Source organism: Ceratotherium simum, chromosome 12 (assembly GCF_057802395.1).
Source record: "Ceratotherium simum simum isolate JZ-2026a chromosome 12, ASM5780239v1, whole genome shotgun sequence".
Classification (NCBI taxonomy): Eukaryota; Metazoa; Chordata; class Mammalia; order Perissodactyla; family Rhinocerotidae; genus Ceratotherium; species Ceratotherium simum.
In genome coordinates this window covers 70,864,892-70,887,155 of record NC_141911.1, presented here as the reverse complement: position 1 = coordinate 70,887,155, position 22,264 = coordinate 70,864,892, and the positions used below count along the sequence as shown (strand labels likewise).

Genomic DNA, 22,264 nt, shown 5'->3' with positions numbered 1-22,264 from the left:
TTCCTCTTTTTGCTGAGGAAGACCGGCTCTGAGCTAACATCCACTGCCAATCCTCCTCCTTTTTTTTCCCCAAAGCCCCAGTAGATAGTTGTATTGGACATAGTCGCACATCCTTCTAGTTGCTGTATGTGGGACGCGGCCTCAGCATGGCCGGAGAAGCGGTGCATCGGTGTGCGCCCGGGATCCGAACCCGGGCTGCCAGCAGCAGAGTGCGCACACTTAACCGCTAAGCCACGGGGCCAGCCCCCCTCATTCCCACCTTCTTAAAAGCAGTTTTTAGTTTATTTAGTTAATAAAATGTCGTATCTCTTCCTCTTTTAGATAGGGAATAAGAAACACAAAGAGGACAGAATACGTCCTCAACAGGGAAGGTAAACTCCTTGACTTTCCCCACTGGCTCTTAATGAGGTTACTGATCATAAACTCACTCCTGACCCTAAACTCACTTGGGCCATCCCACACTGAAAACCATTCAACCTATAATTCTGGAGAACTTCAGACCAAAAGATTCCCTTAAAACGATAATGCTGAAGTTGAAGACAGCACCGTAGGAGAAGCTGGGAACGACTGGAACAAAATTGTTGCTTATCTCCAAAACAATTTAGTTCTTCTTTGGGATACAAGAATTGAAGATCATTGTGGTCTCTTGGAAACTTAAAGGGCTGTCACCGCCCAATTCTTAGGAACATTTTACACCAACAAAGAGGGAAGAATACGAGAAGTTTCACCTAAGGTGGAAGTTCCAGTGCATTATTTAGGCTGGATCCAAGAGAAGACTCAAATACATTTTAATCTTTTAGTTGTTATTGTAGTTTTGTGTTTGTCTGTTTTTCTTGGATGAAGAGGTAATGGAGTATACAACCCCACAACTAAGCTCCAATAAAAATTTTTAGGCTTGATTCCAAAGAAGAGCCAAACATGCTTGGAATTCCTTTGAAACTTTTTTTGAAGGAAGACCTCACAGAGTATACACAACTAAATTATTTAATCCTTTCTAAAAGGGTGTGCCTCCCAGATAAATCTAAGTAAATTCATTTCCCTTCAAGGCAGGGATAATAAAGAATGACATAATAACGTGCATTCCATTCTTTTTTCTTTTTTATTTTTTTGTATGAGGAAGATTAGCCCTGAGATAACATCTGATGCCAATTCTCCTCTTTTTGGTGAGGAAGATTGGCCCTGGGCTTACATCTGTGCCCACCTTCCTCTTCTTAATATGGGACGCTGGCACAGCATGGCTTGACAAGCAGTGCGTTGGTGTGTGCCCGGGATCTGAATCTGGGAACTCTCAGGCCGCCGAGGCGGGGCGCACGCACTTAACCGCTGAGCCACCAGGCCGGCCCCGCATTCCATTCTTTATCTTGAACACTTAACAAGAAGCTGGCTAGGAATTTCCCCACACAGTTTTTTAGGTTGTTCACTGATTTATTCATTTATTCAACAAATATTTTTTGAAAGCCTACTCTGCCTTGAAACAAAAACCTAATTAAGTCCTCTTCTTTATATATGGTTATAAAAAGATCTCAGAACATCCCTTTCGACCACCAAGCAGGACTCCAGAACCCTCCGCCACCCAATATCAAGAGGCAACTTTACTTCTAGACTCTATTATTCTCAATCCTTCGCAAAGAACAGAGGAGCAATGTCTTCTGAACTTTGTCAAAGACACCATGCTCTTCTTCCCACTGAAATACCTCTGGCCCTTCCAAAACCCAGAAGTAAAAATCAGATCAAATGTGTCCTCTGGGAAGAGTGACCCAGGACTCTGTTACAGGGATAGGACGGTGTTGTCAGAGCTGTGTCTGTACCACGGCAGCAGCTCCCGAGAAGCCTGGGCCACACCGTCCCCAGCTCCCAGCTCTGTCTGCAGGGAGCCTTCCCTCCTCCACAGCTGGGACCAAGAACCACAACACGAGCAGGAGAACCCTCTCCCTGCCTTCCTGTTCCCAAGAAGGCTGCCTCCGGGGGGCCACCTATAGAGGACATCCCTGACAGAGCAGGACAGGGCTCCAGGCAGGCCGAATGCTGAGAACAGACCCACAGATGAGAGAAAAATCAATGGATGGGTCTGTGTCAGTAGCAGTGGTTTCAGCATGGCCGCAGGGAACATCTGAAGAGCAGTGTACCTCAGTTGGTCCAGCATACATCATGGGAGACGGGAAGATGGCCACCACTGTCGACTCAGGACTCAGGACTCCCTCCTCCAGCACCGCCGCGTGCTGCTTCATACGCCACCTTAAAGGAACATCGTCATCCTTCGTCCAGCCACCAAGAGGGTGGAGGAGGAGGACCGGGCGCCGATAGCCCCTCTCCAGAAGTTGCTTGTGGGTGTCCTGCATTAACAGAGCATGTCCGTTGTGCACTGGGTTGCGTAACTGAAATGCAAAGACAGCATCTGAAACGAGAATTTCCAGAGTTAAGAATAGTACATTTCTAACAGATTACCTTCCAAAGGATAAGCAATTCTTCTTGAAGCCTGATGCTTAGGATAAGCAAACACGTGTGCTCAGAATCAGAAACTGGTGAAAAATGTGTACTGCTTGGACCAGCTGCTCCAAGGCAAGATGACCTACAGTAATTGTTACTTTACCAATCTTACAAGCCTGAGCATGTGTAACGTAATAGCGATGGATCCATAACAATTACTTTCTGCCTTCATGGGAAACTTGAGAATAACAATCAGGCTTCCTGGTCCTAATGCCCCGTTCAGCTGCTTACAATGGATGTAAATTCTTGGTCTATCCCTCAATCACCAACCAGGTCAATCCTTCCACAGGACCTAAGACACTATTTTATTAAAGGAAGATAGAAAGGCAGACAAATCTGCAGTTTAGGAAATATACTTACTATCCAAGGATGCTCATTTACACTAATTACTTTGCTTGACTGGACCCTACGTTGTTCCGGGAAGCCAGGTTTGGGTCTTGGATAACAACTTAGCAACAACAATGAGTAATAGGCATTATTACTCTTTAAGCATACCCTTAAAAGGGCATGCTATTACTCAAATGCTGAAAACTGCTAGATTAGTTACACCGGTTAACTCCACATCTCCTGCTCACAATCCTGGCTTCATTCCTGCACTGGGCCGGCCATTGGGAGACCTTTCTTAGAAGGCAGACTCCAGGCTTGCACCCCAGGAGGAGAAAGGACTCTGGCCCAGCACAAGCCTGCAGTACTAGGGCCAAAACCACAGCCATTTGGGAGGCTGCTTACATCCCGGCAAGTAGAGCAAAAAAGATTACACTGAGAACAAAGGGAGTCAGGATTCTCACTGTAGGAGAAAGAAGGCATCAACACAGAAGGGAGAAAGGCTAGAACAGACTATGTGGTATTGGTTAGTGGTACTGATCCTGGTTTTCACCTGTACAGACAGATACAGGAACACATATTCGTGTGTAAGTGTTTATGTATATATGTGCATAGGGATACGTCTTAGCTCTGTCCACTGAAAGGTCCTACAAGCAGCAACCACCCAGTGGCAATGAAAACAACTGAAGCCCAAATTGTGCATTCTAAATACCACCCCCACTTAAATAAACCAGGGTTCTTGGCAAAATGGCTGATTCTAGGGCTAGAGCAAGGAAAGTACAACATGAGCTCGAACATCTAGGGTCATAAAGACAGGACATGCTCGAAGAATGATGGGGACATGGCAAAAGGATAGAGCAACCAGCCTGACAGGGCCCCAGTGGCCAACCCAGGACGAGCTAACTGTCAAATGAGCAATAACAGCAATAGATTATAACCCGCTGAGTAAAACAGGAATCTGCGAGTCCACAAAGAATAAAATAAATGAATGCACCAATGGGGGAAAAGTGGAAACTCTACCTTATGGAACACGGCATTGCTTCCTATGATATTCCTGACAAAAATGTGAACCTGAATCTAATCACCAGGAAACAGCAAAGAAACCCAAACTGAGAGACAGTCAACAGCAAATGACACATACTCTTCAAAAAAGGTCAATGTTGAGGAAAGAGGACAACAAGGACTAAGTGGCAGTTCCAGACTGAAGGAGACTAAAGAGACATGACTGAGCTCTGGAACCAGAAAGGAAAGGTGGCAAAGAGAAGACTTTACTGTTGTTGGTTTTGCTACGAAGGACACGACTAGAACAACAGCACTATCCGAATGGAGAATGCACGAGACAGTACTACATCAATGGTACTGTCTGAGTTGGATGAGCATACTGCGGCTAGGCAGGAGACTGCCTTATTTTTAGGAAATACATGTGTGAAATCTAAGGGGTAACGAGGCATCATGTCTGCAGCTTTCAAAAAGAGTGATAGCGAGAAAGCAAATGAAGTCTAACTGTGGAATCTGGGTGAAGAATATATGGAGTTCTTGGTACTATTCTTGTAATTTTTCTGTAAATTTAAAATTATTTTAAAATTGAAACAAAAAAGGAAAAAATTATGACGAAACATGAACCAATGACAATGTGTGGATCTTATTTAGATCCTGATTCAAACAAACAAAACTGTAAAAAAAGAAATATGACTACAATGAAATTAGAAATTTGAACACTGACTGGATATTTGATGATATGAAGAAATTATTTTTATTACACAGGTGCAATAATGGTATCATGATTGTGCTTTCAAAGTCCTTACCTTGAAGTGCTACGTACTGAAATATTCAGATGAAATGACACGGAGTTTGAGATTTGCTTCAGAATAAGGGCTTTAAGGACTGAATTTCACTTTCTATTTTCTACGTCTTTGAAGTGGGGAAGATATTAAGGTTATTGTTAAGATAAAATAACATAAAGTATCCAGCATGGTGAAATGCACACCACAGTGTCTCAATCAATCTAAGCTCCTTAAGACAATTCATTCTTTAAAAATAAAAACAGAACACCACATATAAAAGTTCCTGGCAGGAACTGAACCCACTGTTCTACTGGTGGCTCGAGGTCCACTCAAGTACAAACTAACAGTCCCAGCGAGTGTTTCTAAGATAAGGGTGCGTCCGCTCCGTGCTGACACACGGCATGCGTGCTCCTTAAGCAGGAACAGGCGCCGCCCACCGAGCAGGACCCTGGGGTAACACACCTCAGGTGTATGACAACTACACCCCTGGACTGCAATCAGGCCAAATCTGATATTGTAAAATTGCCATTCTGCACGATTATGTACATGATGGGACGTGCAAAAGGAAACAAAAATCAATTCTGTCTCAAAAACACAGATTCTAATAATTTATCTACCTAGGCTTTCCTTCCAAAAAGAATTAATCTAGCTCCACACTGGACATTTAACAGATAAAGTTAAGATGGATGTCTTATTAAAAGTTCACATTAGCAGCACATATAGGATTTTACTGCCAAAATGTCTTCCAGGTAGAACTATTTCCTTACTATCAGTTCCGCTCAGAAATCCAATGATCATGTGATCTGTCTGCCCATTTTTTCTTGCCAATATTACCAGATCTTTCCTGAACTTCTAGCCTTCTCAATTCCTTGTAACTATTTATCAATGAATTACACAAATGTCTGGGTCCAAGCTGCATTTTCATCCACACCATCTGGTTTCTCCACTAGAGAACTTATGTGGGAGAACGATGTAACAGGAGTACATGATCCACTGGAAGAACACATTCCCAGGACACTGTCCCAACTAACATAACCCAACACGCACCACTGTCACATCTTCCTCCATCAATTTTCCATCAAGGAGGGAAGAAGAAGAATGGGCCACTACGGACCTGGGGCCACTGATATTTACAGCCGCTTTTATTAATGTCTCACATTTCCATCCCCACTTTCTAAAGGACAGTGATGCCCCCATTGTCACATCATCATCAGTGCAAAATATTTGCCTTTTTGCTTATAATTCCTTCTGGCTCAGTTTAAGGCTGCTTTACCTAAGATCATGGTTTCAACTGCTGAAAATGGGAGATGATCTACAAGATGACTGAAATTTAACCTTTATGATTTCCATTTCTTTCCAGCCCTTCGTCCCCCTGGTTCTTGGGAAAGGACCAGCAATTCTATAATCTTGACTTCTAGTAAGTACACTGGGAAGCTGCTGACACCATGCATAAAAGCAAACTTTTTCTATAAAGAGCACAGCGAGTATTTCAGGCTTTGCAGGCCACAGGGTTTCTGTTGCTGCTACTCAGCCCTGCTAGAGCAGTGCAGACAGCCCCCACAACGTACAAATGAGTGAGCGTAGCCGTTTGCCAATAAAACTTTATTTACAAAACTGGCGGTGAGCCAGATTTGGCCTGCAGGTTTACCAACCTCCGAAAGACAAATGGGATGTGGCTGATAAATGTAAAAACAGCACGGCAACCAAGGCAACTGGTGTGAGCAAAACTCTGGAGGCAGAAAAGCAGAGACATGTCTGAGGAACACTGAGGCATCCATTTGGCAAAGATGGATATAAACCTGGTGAAGATTGTTACATAGAACTGTGAATGCCAGGTGAGGAAGGATACTGTTACCAAGCACGGGTTGTGAGTTAATCAGCAATGTTTACAGAGAATTAGTCTAACAGGACCGTGCAGGATTGTGGTGGGGAGAGGAGAGTAAGTGGGCAGAGTGGAGAGACAGCCAAGTCAGAAGACTGCTGCTGAGGAGCACATCCCCACATTTCCACATAAAATGAAGCTTCCACCAACCCTGCATCCTCTCCCCTACTTATCTACCCCTCCCCGGACACGGACAGGCTCCTGACCTACACACTGGTGGAGGGGGCCACACTGTGACAACAGCGGAGACAGGGGCCACCCTCTCCCTCACACCTCTCCCCATCCCACTCCCTGGTGCCTGAGGACGCTGCGCAGGGCTCTGTTAGTGACTCGAAAATCTGCGTCTTCAGACCAAAACTCTCCCCTGAGCTCCAGGCCATCTCTCCAGCTGCCTCCCAGTGCTCCAGGGCACCACAAATTCGACTCCCGCCAGCCTCGCTAACATCTCCGTCCCCCTCACACCCTCTGGGAGCACAGTTCCATCCCCACCCCCCACCCCCGCGTCTCAGACCCTTCCCTGCCCTGGGCCTCCACAGGCGATGAAGCGCTCTGTTCCTCACTACCGATCGAAGCACACAGGCCTTCACCTCCTCTTCACAAGACCTGTCCACTAACCGCCCGCCCCCCACCCGGCCTCCACACAGCCGCCAGGGAGGCGGGGCAGGGAAGAAACCAGTTTGGACAGGGTGCGAATTCCGTTCAGACATGCTGTCCTGAGGTCACAGGGAAACTGGCCCTGCCCCCAGGAGCCTCCAGTCTAGTCAGAGGAGGGGAGCAACACTCACTAACCAGAGGACAAACACGTGTTCAAGGGAGATGGGTCCTTCCACTCCAGCAGGACATGACTTGATCTTTGTTTCCAGAAGGGAAGTCTGGTGACAGCGTGAAGGATAAAGTCATGGAACAAGACTGGCTCCATTCATTCAGCCAACTCCTTCCTGCTCTGTCACATTGTGAGTACGAAACTCCCACCAAATCCCAAAGGCACTTCCCTGTTTTAAATGGTCCTGACCCCTCTACCACATCCAACATAAAAAACCTACCCCACTGCTCACAGCCTCAAGGCCTGCCATCCATGGCACCAATCTTTTCTACTTCACCTGCCTCTACTTTATTTTTAAAGTAAAAACCATGAAACACTGAAGAAAATTTGGGGGAAAAAAATCACCCACAAATGCACTACCCTAATAGAACTGTTCTTGGTCATTTGCACCGTTTCCTTGTTCTCCTCATGCGCACATTCTATACAGGATCAATCAAGTACACAGGACACTTGATACTCTGCTTGGTCGTTCTGGTCTCATCACCTGTTTCTGACATCTTGTGCTCCTCGGGGCAACAGGGCTCAATGCTGGGTCCTACGAAATCCCTTCTTCACATACCCATGCAGGAAACCCACCCCTTACCTGGATTCAATTACTGAGTGCACACAGATGGCTCCTGTTAGCTGCATCCTAAGTCCTGACCTTTCAACAGTCACAGAGAAGTACTAAAACCATCTCAACGGACACCGTGCATCACCATCCCACACCCCTCATCTCGTCCACCTTCACACCGTTGCCGCCACATCTCAAGCCAAACGCAGGCCGAGTCCCCAAACCTACTCCTTCCCATCTTTCACATCTGCGTAAAAGAATAGCCCAGTGCAACAGGTTCCATCCTTCCTAAGGATTCTAAGTCAGATCCCTTTCCCTCCAGCAGGTAGGAGGGGAAGAAGCAGAGAAGATTCCTCTGAGCATGTGCTGACTTTGACAAGGAAACGACAACCATGAGCAGTTCCTGCCGGTGGGATGGGGAGCAACAACGCCCCTGGAGGTGCGTGGGATGCAGGCCACCTAACCCAGCGTCGTGGCCATCAACACTGTCGTGCGGCAGTGCTCAGAACCTGGGTTACCCTGTTCCGCAATGTCTCAGCCGCGTGCCTGGAACAACTTCAGCTCCCAGCAGAGCTGTTTCGAGCAATGAACCAGGTGATGAGCAGGAGAGTGCTCCCAAGTCTTAGTCGCCCTCCCCCGAGTTCTCAGGACTGTGCTGAGCTCCCCAGCCGAGAGTCGCACCGGTATGCACCCCAATACCACGCCAAGAATTACATCTTCCTGCTTCCTTCCTTTCAGCTTCTTCCCTGTAAGACCATCCTACACACAGGAGCAGTAACAAGTTTCTCTCCCAGCCCTGCCCAAGCTTTACTAGCTGCACCTCATCTACCCCAAGGCCTAAGAACAGGCATCTCTGATTTTCCCTAAATCAGTGTGGCAGCTCAACAAGAGAGCACTGACAACAGCGCTAGTGTGGTAGGAAGGGCTGTGTGTGTGTCTGCCACGTCCAGTGTTTGTTTTTGTGGGAGCCCTTTGAAGAGAGCTGGAGGTAGGAAAGAGTATGATCTTCTGCCTCTCTCCAGACTGCCACAAATTACTGGTCTTTCATGTACTTGAACTGCTTATGAGAAATAAAAAATCAATAAGACCTGAGTAAATATGAACACAATTAGATTTCTTCACAAACAAGTAGTTTTATACCCCAAAGTATGGCAGCAATGAATTGTTTTCATTCCCAAGACTAGAAATCCTGTCCAATTAAAGTAGAAGCTAATGTTGAATACAAAGTTTTTTGCCACGGGGTCCTGTGCTGCTTGTGTCCCACTCCCCATCCCATCTAGTCTCTGTCTTGTGCCTGTGTGTGTGCACGTGGGTGTGTGTACACACGGGAGTGTGCGTGTGTGCATGCACGCCTGTGGGGGGGGTGCACATGCCAATGTATGTGAGGATGTGTGCCGGGGGTGTATGTGTGCTCACAGGTATGCACGCAGCTGTGTCTGTGTGCACACGTGTGTGTGCGCACGGGGTGGCGGTGTCCTCCTGCCCCCACGATGGGCGACATTAGTGGGCAGCCAGAGGATGGAGGGAGAAAGTCAGGGCAGCCCTCGCCCACCACACCTGCCTCAGCACAGGAACCCTGGCTATGCTGAGCAGCCCACTCACAGCTCCCACTCCTGGCACCCAGTTTCAAAAACACGGCTTCCTTCCTGTGCCCTTCAGAAGTGGTAACACTGCCCAAAGTTGTAGTTCCTGGGGATCTCAACATTCAGGGGTTCCCCTAACCCCTGACCTCCCTTCTCTAAATACTCCTTCCTTAAACTATGTTCCGAGCCTCATCTGAGGGTGCCTTGACCTGACTGACAGGCCACCGCACCTAGCTCAGATCCCAGGATCTCCAGCTCACGGCCATGTATGGCCAAGAAAGCCCCACGCCCTCACAGACAGACCACCTCAGCTTTCTCATGTACCCTTCCCAACCTTGCCTAAGACATTGTGTAACGTCTCCATCCATTCCTTTAAGATACAGTTTGTAGTTCAACAGCTCTGCAAAGCTTTCTCAGATTATTCTATTTTATTATTAGCATGTGCTACCACATTCTAGCTTGCACGAAATTATGTCAACTTCTTCCTTTGTAACCTGGCAGGACACCAACATTTTGTGTATAATAATTACGAATTGGCTCTTAGCTGGCTTAAGTGAAATTCCTTCTTTCTTTCCAGGATAGTAGTCAACCACCCGAGATTCAAAGAACCTGCCATCGGGAGCTGAGTCACTTGACAATCACCAACGTGGGTATTAAAGACTTCTCAATCCTTCCAGCTACAGAATGGTTTGGGAACACAAAACTGATCACATTAATGTGCACACAACAATAGCCCACCCGGGTCATCAAAGTTCTTCTAAGACAAGGGAAGGAGAAGAGGGAGAGATAAGGGCCGGCCCTGTGGCTTAGCAGTTAAGTGCGCGCTCTCTGCTGCTGGCAACCCGGGTTCGGATCCCGGGCGCACACCGACGCACCGCTTCTCCAGCCATGCTGAGGCCGCATCCCACATACAGCAACTAGAAGGATGTGCAACTATGACATACAACTATCTACTGGGGCTTTGGGGGGAAAAAAATAAAATAAATTAAAAAACTACGGACCATGTTTAAAAAAAAAAACAACAAAGAGGGAGAGAGAAGAAAAACCCTAGGTAAAAGAAAAAAATAAAGATTCCGTTTTCTCTCCCTTGAACTGTGCTTTATACACGTGAGTAGATGACTTGTAAGTTACCGGCTTCCTGAAAGAGAGAACAAGAACTACAAAGGAAACTCCTCGGTCTGTGCTTCTCCGCCTAGGACCGGAAAGTAAACAAAATAACATTCCACGATCATTTTCGTCTGATAAGGCTAACAACTGGCTCTCAGCTACTCTAAACAAAGTTGCAATCACTCATTGTGCAACAAATTCTCTAAAGGATTTAAAGTGTTTGGCTCACTAAGGAGAGTGTAAAACAGATATAATATTAAAGCCTCCAATTATGAATGATAATTCCTTGATAAGACCCCTCAACAGTGCCAACAATTAATTTCCTAACATGAATTCCAGATATGAATTCAAATTTTGGCAAAAAATTAAAGTAAATGAGGTGGTCTCAGCAAGTCCTCCGTTAAACATAGTTCCTGTTCTCCAGAAGAAAAGAGCAGCCTACACATATTAAACGATCAGATGCTTCTGGATGCAAATAGAAGACCCAACTAGAAGTGTCTAAAATAATTCAAACACGCATGAGGTCTTTGGATAAGAAATCTGGAGACAGAGGACTCCAGGGTTGGATCAGAAACTCAAACAGTATAACATTCTCATGGATTCTCATGGACCGAAAATGGCTGCCAGAGCTCCAAACACCAGACCCTTACATGACAGCATCCAAAGCAGGAAGAAAGGGAATGATGGGAAAGATGACTTTTTGTCCTAAGTCAGTTTCTTGTCAGGAAGGAAAATCTTTCCTAGAAGCCCCTCTCCCTTACACCTCCATGGCCAGAACTGACTTCCACACGGACCCTTAAACCACGCACTGACAAAAGAGAACAAGGCGCCATCACTGACGCAGATGGAGCAGGATATGCCCCCTATGACTGGGCCCAGAACGCCTTAGCAAGAAAGAAGAAGATACGCTGCTGTGCAGGCGAGCGCCAGCGCAGCATTCAGAGACATTCCTGCACAAGCAGTTCAGCCAAACACAGACGGCACCTGACTTACCATGGTTCAGCTGACGATTTTTCGACTTTATGATGGTGCAAAAGCAATATACATTCAGTAGAAAATATACTTTTGAATTTTGAGTTTTGATCTTTTCCCAGGCTAGCAATATGCAATGCAATCCTCTCTCATGAGGTGGGGCAGAGGCTCAAGCCACAGCTCCTGCTCAGCCCCGCAATCAAGAGGGTGAACAACCGATACACTTACAACCCTTCTGTACCCACCCGACCACTCTGTTTTCACTGTCAGTGCAGTACTCAGTAAACCACGTGACACATTCAGCACTTCATTCTAAGACAGGCTTCGTGTTAGGTGATTTTGCCCCGCTGTAGGGTCACGTGAGTGTTCTGTGCACACTGAAGGGAGGTGAGGCTAAGCTAGGATGTTCCATAGGTTAGGCAGATTAAACGCATTTTCGACTTACGATATTTCCAACTTAGGATGGGTTTACTGGGATGAAACCTCGTCATAAGTCGAGGAGGATCTGTATTTGCTCCTTTAGAGGGGAGGAGTCAAGTTCAGAAGGGGATGGGGGTCCTACATTCAAATACCCTAAAAGGGCCAAGCAGGAGATGTGAATGAACCAGGCAGGCTCGTGGGGACTGTGGAGTTCTGAAGAGTGGGTGACCCACCTGAAGCCTCCAGTTCTCCATCCATTTTAAGCTCTTATTTCAAATATCAGCAAACTACAGTAAAGCTTAAGAAAGCAGATATTCTTTCACTAAGCTTCACACCAATACAGGTAAGACTAGCTTTGGACTCACACAGGAAATTATGACACCTTAACCTCTTAGCTCTGTGCCAGGTACTATTTACAGGGCCTTAAGCATCGTATCTCGTTTCACTTTTTAAAATAAAATGCTGTGCGTGCGGTACCACCACTGTCCCCGTTTTTACAACCGAGAGAACTGAGCCTTAGAGAGGAAAGCAGTCTCCCCACACTCACATCACTACTGGGTGGGGAAGCACAGACAGTGTGCACACAGGGCTCTGACGACTGCCAGGACCCGGGATGCGCAGAAGCTAATCACAGCTGATGAAGCGGGTGCTCGGGCCCAGACTTCTGTGGTCACTTGGGAAGGGCAGCTTCTGGGTAACAAGTATGGCCTGGCGGCCAGCTATTTCCTTAAAAAGTACCACAGTCACCTGACTTTTCTCAGCCATTTCCGCCTGATTTCTACACAGAAAATATAGAAAAGAGTAGCAGCAATGCTCAGGGCTTAACCATTTCTGTAGTGGGTGGGAATTAATTAGTAATATGATTATAAGCTGCTCCAAATTCTTCAGATCTTAAACAAGTCTCCCAAAACCTACAGTGAACGCTGTTCCCCGACACAGCACCTTGAATTTTAAGTGTAGGAGAGAAAGAGTGTGGGTACCCCAGCATAAACACATCATCTACCTACTTCTGTGTAAAAGACCTGCTAACAGCAGACGTCTGGCGTAAAGACCCTGTCCTGGAGCACTTGATAACATATAAGACACTATTACAAAGACCAGCACCATAGACTCTCTACCCCTACTGCCTCCTTTCATCCTAATCCAGAAATCTGAAACCATGATTAACCTACTCTTCAACCTTTTCTGTTATCTGTTTACCATCTCTCTCTTCTACACTGTGAGCTCCTGACTTACTTATGGATCCTCAGCACTCGGCACTGTGGCATATAAAGATGCACAATAAATGTGCTGGATGAGCAGCAAACATGATGAGAGTTCTGTTGTTCTATTATTTTCCGCAGTGACACAGTCCACTCATATATGACATTCTGAGTGAACTCAAATAATTTCTCTTCCTTGGTTTTATTCAGCTTTAACAGGTGAATTTTATAATAAACAAGTAAAAGGTCAATTTGTTATTAGCATCCATCTTCCACATAATATACAAAATGATATTAGACCAAATTACACCAACATAACAAAACTACATAGGTTGGTTCAGACTGCCTGCCTTTCCTTACATATTCCACTCCTGCATTATCTTTCCTCGTCATTCTGTTTTATATTTTAGCAAGCGTTGGAAAAAATATTCTAGGACGTTCCCATCACGCCAAGATTCCAATTAGATAATTAGGCCCATGTCTTACCAGCATTCATGTCTTTAAACTTCTGCTTTAGCTCAGCAGGAGTAAAGCGATACTGATCAAGACCATCGTTCCAATAAATTCGGTCCAAGACTTGAAGATCTCCTCCAATCAGCCAATCTCCTTGTTCCATAACCATCTAACAGGGAGAAAAGAAAGTAATTTTTTAAACAGAAACCAAGATCAAAATGAGTAAGAACATGTCCCTCATACAAGCTAAAAACAGTCATAAACTACTCGCATCTCAAGGTCGATGGTAAATCTGAGCGGCTTATCAACTGAATCGGGATTAGAGATGCTACAGAATTAGAATATATTTTATAATTTCTCAAAGGACTGTAACACAACTATTGTATTTACATATGAAAAGCAAACAAAACCAACATGAATAATTATGACTTTTCAAGTAACAACAACATTCTTTGCACTGTTGATTAGCAGAAAAACTTGTGACCCTGGGTCACCCCACCCTCTGTGTTCTCCAGTCCTAAGCTTTTAAGCAATGAAAGTAATGATTATGGAGTTCACGCCTTCCAATCTCCACGCCACTTCAAATTTCTCACAACTTCCCTCACCTTCTTTCGCTGCATCTGGGAGGTGATATCACGCTTTAGGACCTTCCATTCTCAGTGCAGCTCAAGCTCACCCTTCGCCCCCGGGTTTGGTTTCTGTCTAACAATGCACCTGGCTGCTGCCTCACCTCCTACCTGACTTCCTCACTAGTCGTCTGTCCCATCCATCAACCACTCGCTCATTCAATAGAGATCTGCTGTGTGCCAGGGCCCGCGCCAGGCACTGCGAACAGCAGAAAACGAGAGAGAGAAAGATCTTGCTGTAACGGAGCTTATGTTCTAGCAGAGGAGACAGAGGAGAAAGCAGAGAAACATCGGCTGGTCACAAATATCCCAGAGAAAATGAACAGGGCAATGCAGCCCAGTGCCCAAGAGCAGCGTGAACGACAGGTAAGAGGAAGGAGTTAGGACAGGCCTCTCTGAGGCGGGCGACACTTAACCTGAGACGATGAAAAGGAACTAGTCGTGGAGGAAAGTATTTCAGGCAAAGGGACTGCAAGTACCCAGTCCTGGAGCAGAAACAGTCTTTTGTCTTTGAGGAATAGGAAGAAGGCTGATGTGGCGAGAAGGGTGGAACGGGTCAAAGCAAGCAGAGGAGCAGAGGCAGAGTAAGAGGCCAGGGCCAGGTCACGAGCGCTCACAGCCCCGTCAGGCACTGGGGTTTAGTTTACAGGGAGCATCCACTGGAGAGTTTCAGAAGGCAGAGTGATATGCTCAGATTTATATTTTCACTGTGGCTGCTCTGGGAGAATGGAGAGTAGCAGGTCTGAGAGGAAGCAGGATTCCAGCCAGGAGACGACTGCCAAGGTCTAGGTGAGGGACCTGGCGAGCTTGGACGGTACTGGTGGAAGTGGAGGTGGGATGTGGACATCAGCACAAGACCACCAGGCTGAGCTTCCTGAAGCACCACTCTGTGACCCTCTCATGCTCCAAACTTGCCCGCGACCTCTCCGCTCCTAGTAAGTGTGGCTCAGGGCAGGCAGAGCAGCGTGGCGGAAAGAGCACAGAAGATCTAGGCAGACTCTAGTCCTGACTTCCAGCTGGTGCCTCTGTAGCTCTGGGCAAGCTGCACCCACTCCAGGACCCCTCAGGACAGAGAAACAACCTGTCTACCTCCAAGGGTCACCATAGGATGGGAAAACAGAAATGTGCTTGGAAAGCATCAACACGTAAATTGTTGCTGAGAACAAACATCTTAGGGTGGAACACTCAGTCGTCTATCTCCCCACTCATCAAGCAGCTGGTTCTCAAGTACACTGAGCCGCTGCTGTTCCTGCTCCATAAACCTGGACTGCTTCCTCACAGGCCCCTCCTATCCAAGTCCTCCTCGCCCCTTGGGGCTGCACACCAGGTACTAACTATCCTAAGAAGTCTTATGGATCACTGTAAATGAAAGCAGCTCATAATATAAACAGCACTCACGCTTGTGGACTGACTAAAAAATAAATCGTCTCCTCCACTGAGCTCATATAAAAAGTATTCTTTAGTGGAACAGGTTACATATTACAGGAAGCTCTGTGTACAGCAAAAATGTCTGCTACGGAGTACGGAAATGGCTTTGCAGCCCAAAGTCCTGGATTCAAATCAGACCCTCAGCCCATCTATTAGCTGCATAACTCTGGTCAGACATTTATCCCCTGTAAGTCTCAGTTTCTCCTGTGTAAGACAGAAATGCTACCCCTCCCACAGGTTAGCTAGGTGGTTCAAAGAACTTACACACGCACGTTTTATAAACTATGTTGCTATTAATAACCGTAGAATTTTAATGTTGAAGGAATGTCTGACACCATTACTAGCTCAACCTCCTTATTTTCTAAGACAATATATCTACCTATTAAAAAAGCATCACTTTTTTGTTCTTCCCAAGACAATGAGATTTAGCATATTGCTGTGATCTAAACAGATGTTATAGAAATTTTCTAGATAAAGCTACTAAAATTTCACTTAACCAGTGTCTTTTAAAGCTCAAGGTCTAGTTTAAAACACCTAACAACTGACAGAAATTTGACTTCAATGATAACTTCACATATAATACATAAAATACAGGAGGCACTTTGGGGAGACTAATGATATTTCCCTGCTTCCATACCAGAAACACAATGTGCAATTAAAAGCCAGACTAGACAACAGCACCCTGCTGTGGGGGGGATCCCACTGCACCCTGACCTCACACCCTACCCGTGACTGCGTGGTTAGTGTCTGCTCCCCCTCCAAGCGCAAAACAATCGCCTGCAGTGTCCATCAGGCCTACATTCCCAGCACCACCACCCAGCTCAGTGCCTGGCATACAGTAGGTGTTTAAAAAATATCTGTCAAACAAATATTTATCTGGCAAAACGACAAGACCACATGCTCACTGCACTAATCTAAGATCCAGTCTTGATTCCTCAAAATATTAACAATTCCAATGGAAGAGTCGACACACAGGTAATGCCCACACTTCAGCACAAACACTGTTGGCAAATCAAGGCAGAAGGCAGCAAGGTGTGCGCAGGACCTTGATGTAGGGGTGGCTCTTGCAGGTTGTTCCCCACTGTCTGGCACAGCGTTCCTCCTTCCTGTGCTCAAAAAACTCTGGGTTGCGAAGAATAGCCACACGGCGGCCCTCATACATCAGAGCAAATGCCGTGCAGCCGTCCAGCCTCTCTTTATCTTCATGAGTAGCTGTCAGAACTATAGGCACTGACAAGTTAATGACACCCCCTGCAGGGCACAAAAGAACAGAAGCACACAGCATGGGTTACTCAACAGGCTATACAACCACCTTTCACTCCAGTGGATACTCTTCAAATAATAAAAGATTTACGGGTCCAGTGACGGTGTTCAGCCGGTACCTGGCACAGAAGATCAGGAGGGAGAACAGGCAACAACCCAAGGTTAAAAAAACAGCAAAAATTAGGAGATTCAACCCTGTGTGTAGCAATACTTCTCACAAGAATGCATGAAACTGTCTTTTAGGGGAAAAATTTGGCAGAGAATCACAGAAGTAAAAGAAACTGTTTAACAAGGAAGAAATCAGCTGGTTAAGTCTAACATCACCAAAAATATTCTGAGCGCCTCCAATATATGAATAAGACAAAGAAGTATGTTTCAGGGCCTTTTCAGGAAAAATTGAAATCCTTGTTGACAACTACATTTTGAACGGCAAGTTGATTAAGTGTACTGGAGTATACAGTCATGCGCCACATAACGATGTTTCGGTCAAGGATGGACCGCATATACGATGGTGGTCCCATGAGATTAGTACCATATAGCCTGGGTGTGCGGTAGGCTGTACCATCCAGGTTTGTGTAAGTCACTCTGTGATGTTCACACAAGGATGAAATAACCTAACGAAGCACTTCTCAGAACATAGCCCCATGGTTAAGCGATGCGTGACCGTACTCGGTATTGTCCCCGGAGGGCGCTTCCTTGACACGGGAAGACAAAACACTCAAGAAGTTCTTTTGTTTTTTGGTTTTTAATCAGAATTGAATCGATATCAGCTATAGTGACAGCCAAGAAAAAAAGACAGCCAAAAAAGTCAGTGGCTCTACTTAAAGCAAAACGTGTTGTCAGTGAGACCAAAGGCACATGCTCAGTTTCCAATCTTTCAAGCTCTAGAAGTTTTGCTTCTCCTCATTGTGCACAGGTTAAAGAATAAAATGCACTCTCAAATTCCTACGTGGATCTTATTTACATACCGAATAGAAACCATACTTTTTGAGCAATCTTGGCACGCCTTCTGTGGACAAAAGATGTCAACAAAATCAATGGCAACTGCTTGGCTGCTTTAAAACTGCCACCACTGGAGACAGCTTAAAATGGAAAATTAACAGGACGCACCAAACCCGACCAAATCATTACCAAGGAGGCGGTCCAGAAAGACTCCACGATTAGTTCCAAGGAAGAAAATCAAAAAGCAATACTTAATCCTTATGTTCTTGTGATAAAGTTTCTTGAGAAGAAAGATTAGGAATTACATCTTCTAATATTTATTTCATTCCCCAGTTAAAAGATGTCATAATGCAGAAGGACGTGGCAGCAATTTAGTAGGTCCTGTGACATTTAACAACATTTTCTTTAACGCAGTAAACTAATCTTACCAACAGTACACAAAGTTTAAGGTAGCTAGATTGTAATTACAATATACTGAACATTAATTTCTTTGGTAATTTTTTTTTTTTTATTGTTTTAAAAGAACAGGAAGAACCATCCTCTTAACCACCTATTTCAGGATTCCTTAACTTGGACCCCTTAGAACACTCAAGCATGGCTTCAGGATAGCAAAATTTGGTATGTGCACTTTTCGAGGAGAGGCTGTCCACAGCGATCAGGTAGACGCGGCACAGGCAAACTGTATTTGCTCTCTAAATCCATTTTCAGCCCTAATCCCCAGGTTTTCCTCTCTTCCTGCAATAAATCACCATCAAGAAAACAGAAAAGCTCTCACAGTTCACTTAAAGTGTTCAGTACTGACACAACCGTCTTAAAATGCTACCTCTGATAAGATGTAACCATGACTTCTTATAAACAGTGACGAATCCCTTCAACTGTGTAATTTCTCCCCATACCCCACGTACACGGAATGTAAACCATCTCACCATCCAGAAGACAGTCGAAGTGAAGACACTGCAGGTACTCCCTCTCTCTCATGAAGCCGTTCAGCGGGGTCGCCCAGCCTTCTGCCAGAACCTGCACCCACTGCATATCCACCTGGGAAACGAGCAAGTGGAGAAACTTCTGTCTCGTGTAGTTAGGAACAAATGTAGTAATGGCCTTTAGGAGTTTACTTTTGAAAGCAATGGAGACAAACATCTCAAGTATGACTACAGAGTACACAAATCTAATAAAAAACAAGGGCACTAGGAAAATAAACACTGATCCTAATAAATTTAAATAACATTAGGCTTCCAAGTATTTCTAGTGAGGATAGCATCTCCTAAACCAGTGGTTCTCAAAACTTGAGTATGAATAAGAAACCTCTGGAAGTCTTGTGAAAATGAAGGCTGCTTCACCCCCCAGAGCTTCTGATTCAGTGGGTTTGCTGTAGGGCCCAAGAATTTGTATTCTTAACAGATTCCCAGAAAATGCTAACAATAGTGGTCTGGAAACTACACTTTGACAACTATTGTCCTCAACTAAAAAAACTTTAGATAAAAATATTTACCAAAAAAAGTCCCTCACCAATGACAGAGTACCCTCATTTTACAAAGATTGTATTATTTCTTGAACTTTAATATTTCTAGTATATCCCATCAGAAGGTTAAAGAATTGAACTATATACCATTAATGTAAGCTGGATATGCTCATTTTTTAACTGTGTGTGTATACACGTATACGTATATATGTGTATGTGTGTATATATACAGCAGTGGTTCTCAAATGAGAGAAGATGAAACCGAATGGCATACAGTAAATGCAGCTTACTATTTACCCCCAACTGTGCTGGCCAACGTGTTCTACTGCAAAATCAAATAAGGGTCAAGTATTCTCCTCCAAGTCACAGGACAAGTTATACTCATGGACCAAAGTGTTTCACTTTCAAGTTTTCCTCTTATTAATTTTTCCTAAACCTCTGACAGTGGCCACTATTTATCTCTTTTGGAATCAATTCTAGATGGTATCTATTATGGACTGAATGTTTGCGTCCCCCTGAAATTCATACGAAGCCCTAAACCCCCAATGTAACTGTATTTGGAGGTAAGGCCTGACAGGAGCTGATAAAGGTTAAATGAGGTCCTAAGGGTGGGGCCCTAGTCCAACAGGTCTGGTGCCCTTATAAGAAGAGGAAGAGACACCAGAGCTCTCTCTCTCTCTACCCTGTGAGGAAACAGCCAGAAAGCGGCTGTCAACAAGCCAGAAAGAGAGCTGCAACCAGAACCAAATGGGCCAGCACCTAGATCTTGGACTTTCCAACCTCGAGAACTGTGAGAAAATAAATTTTCGTTGTTTAAGCCACCCAATCTATGGCATTTGTTACGGCAGCCTGAGCTGATTAATACATCATCTGACTTAGCATGAAGTTTTTAATTAATTACTTTCATACTGTGCAAAGGACAAACCACTGTACTGAAAAAAAGTTCACATTTAGAAAAAGCTACTATCTTTCTGGGTTGTAGAATGTGACTGACCTGTTCACATCCGTTCATCCTAATTCTTTCTGTGTGTGTGTGCATGTATACGAACGTGTGTGTGTATGTACACGCGTGTGTGTATACGTGTGTGTATGTGTTCACTCCACACAAAGTCTGTCACTGACAGATCTTGTTCCTCTGCAACAGTCAGTCCTGAGCAGCTCTGTTCCGACTCCCCCGCACGTCTTGGCTTCTGGTCAGAGACCCAACAGCACAAACCACATCAGACAACTTGCTCCTAACAGGGATCGGAATATCGACCGCAGAGTCTCTCTCCAAGCCCAGCGGTTTTGGTTTTTTTTCCTCTTTCTCTTTAACTTTCAGATTTGGCACTTCCCTCTGTGTTTTGGATTTTTACTGTATTCAAAGGCAGGCTGGGAAATTCAACTTCCATTTCAGGTTCTTAATCCTTAATCTGTCTGTTTTTAAAGTACACCTAAATGATACGATTTAAAATTCTCTATGATTTGAAAATGATAAATTATAATTTCCACTGTCATCATATCTACTGTAAGCGTTTTTTGGTGGGAAAAGCATCTAATGATATCATTAGAGCTAAGATGTACAAAAGAAGCATTCTTAACAATATAAGGAAGGGAGATTCAAGGTTTTGGCAGAGAATTAGGAAACATGTTTAAAGGAACAAACATTCATTTTAGTTATTATATTTAGTATTTCTTAACCTTTTAGAACCCATTCCTTCTGATAAGCCTAAAATCTTACACAATCTTTGTTCTTTGATATTTCAAAATAAATAAATATTATGACTACAAGGAAAGCAAAGCCACAGTAATTTAGGACTATGGCTTCACCAGTAAACACATTTCTATCCCTGGAATCCGTGATACACACCCCACTGTGTGGACCACCACCACCACCCACGCCCTCACACACTGCTATAAACCACAAATTTTATAGACTAGCGACTACCTATGAGCCTAAATCCCTTGGTACGAAAGACAACACAGCTCTTACCTTATTAATTTTCAGTGCTGGTAAGGTTTCTGCATCCGTTTTTGCCAAATGAAGCTTATTTTCTGGCACGTACAGCTCTTTCACTTCGTACGAGGCATCCACAGGTACAATATCCTACACAACCACAAGGGCACAGTTAAATGCTTGCTTCAACAATGCAGAGTTCTCCAGAGGGAATCTTCATGAAGAAAGCTAACATTTAGAAATAAGACTTAAAAAAATTAGCATACAAGAGGGCTCTGAACGCTGTGCCTCCCATCAATTCTCCTAATGCCAGCCAATGGACTCTCAAGCAGGTGACAGCCCCCATACAAGAAGTCATTACACATAACGTCCCATCACCTAGGGAAAGAATGAATTCCAGAATGTACCGCATGTCAAATCAGGCAACTGCAAAGAAGAGGTGACCTCCAATAAGAAGTAACAATAAAAAGAAACAAAAAAACCCATCTAAACAAAATCATTATCATCTTTAACACGTCATGAAACCACTTTATTCCAGCTTCCACATGCATCTTTATCTCTAGTGTCACTAAAGCCACCTTCCTAGTCACACAACACAGTACTCCAGGGTATGTCTTACTCCCACCACTGTGGGTGAAGAAACAGCACTTTTGGATCCCATATGAACTGCAATCTGGAAATTTTATCCTAACTCCAAGTACTCGTTTAAATTAACATTGGGACAGCACTTTTCCCCATGTGTCCTACAAGTATATTTGTGATACCACAGCATCATCACTTACACCCTGCTCACTAGGTGACCTTTACAAGGCTTGCTCACAGCACTTGTCATATCCCCAGGAATAATTACTTAAACTTTTTTTTAAGCTAAATCTACCGGGTAATCTTTATATGCATACAAAACCAGCGCTGATCAAGGGCTTTCATACATGTATCTCACCCAAGCAATAAATATTCAAAATAAAGTAATTCTCAAGAGAATGAGAAGACCATCCCCAGACTGGGAAAAAATATTTG

General features: G+C 44.6%; 1 protein-coding gene across 2 annotated transcripts in view; it reads right to left on the bottom strand.

The window, feature by feature from the left end:
• Positions 1-22,264, bottom strand: part of PAPSS1 (3'-phosphoadenosine 5'-phosphosulfate synthase 1) — an 86,270-nt gene that overhangs the window by 26,399 nt on the left and 37,607 nt on the right. For both annotated transcript variants that reach the window (XM_087437759.1, XM_087437760.1), the window contains 5 exons: positions 21,284-21,397; positions 18,776-18,887; positions 16,690-16,895; positions 13,624-13,759; positions 2,127-2,395 (listed from right to left, as the gene is read on the bottom strand). In XM_087437759.1, the coding sequence (XP_087293885.1) occupies positions 2,127-2,395; positions 13,624-13,759; positions 16,690-16,895; positions 18,776-18,887; positions 21,284-21,397 (837 nt within the window). The remainder of the gene's footprint in view (positions 1-2,126; positions 2,396-13,623; positions 13,760-16,689; positions 16,896-18,775; positions 18,888-21,283; positions 21,398-22,264) is intronic.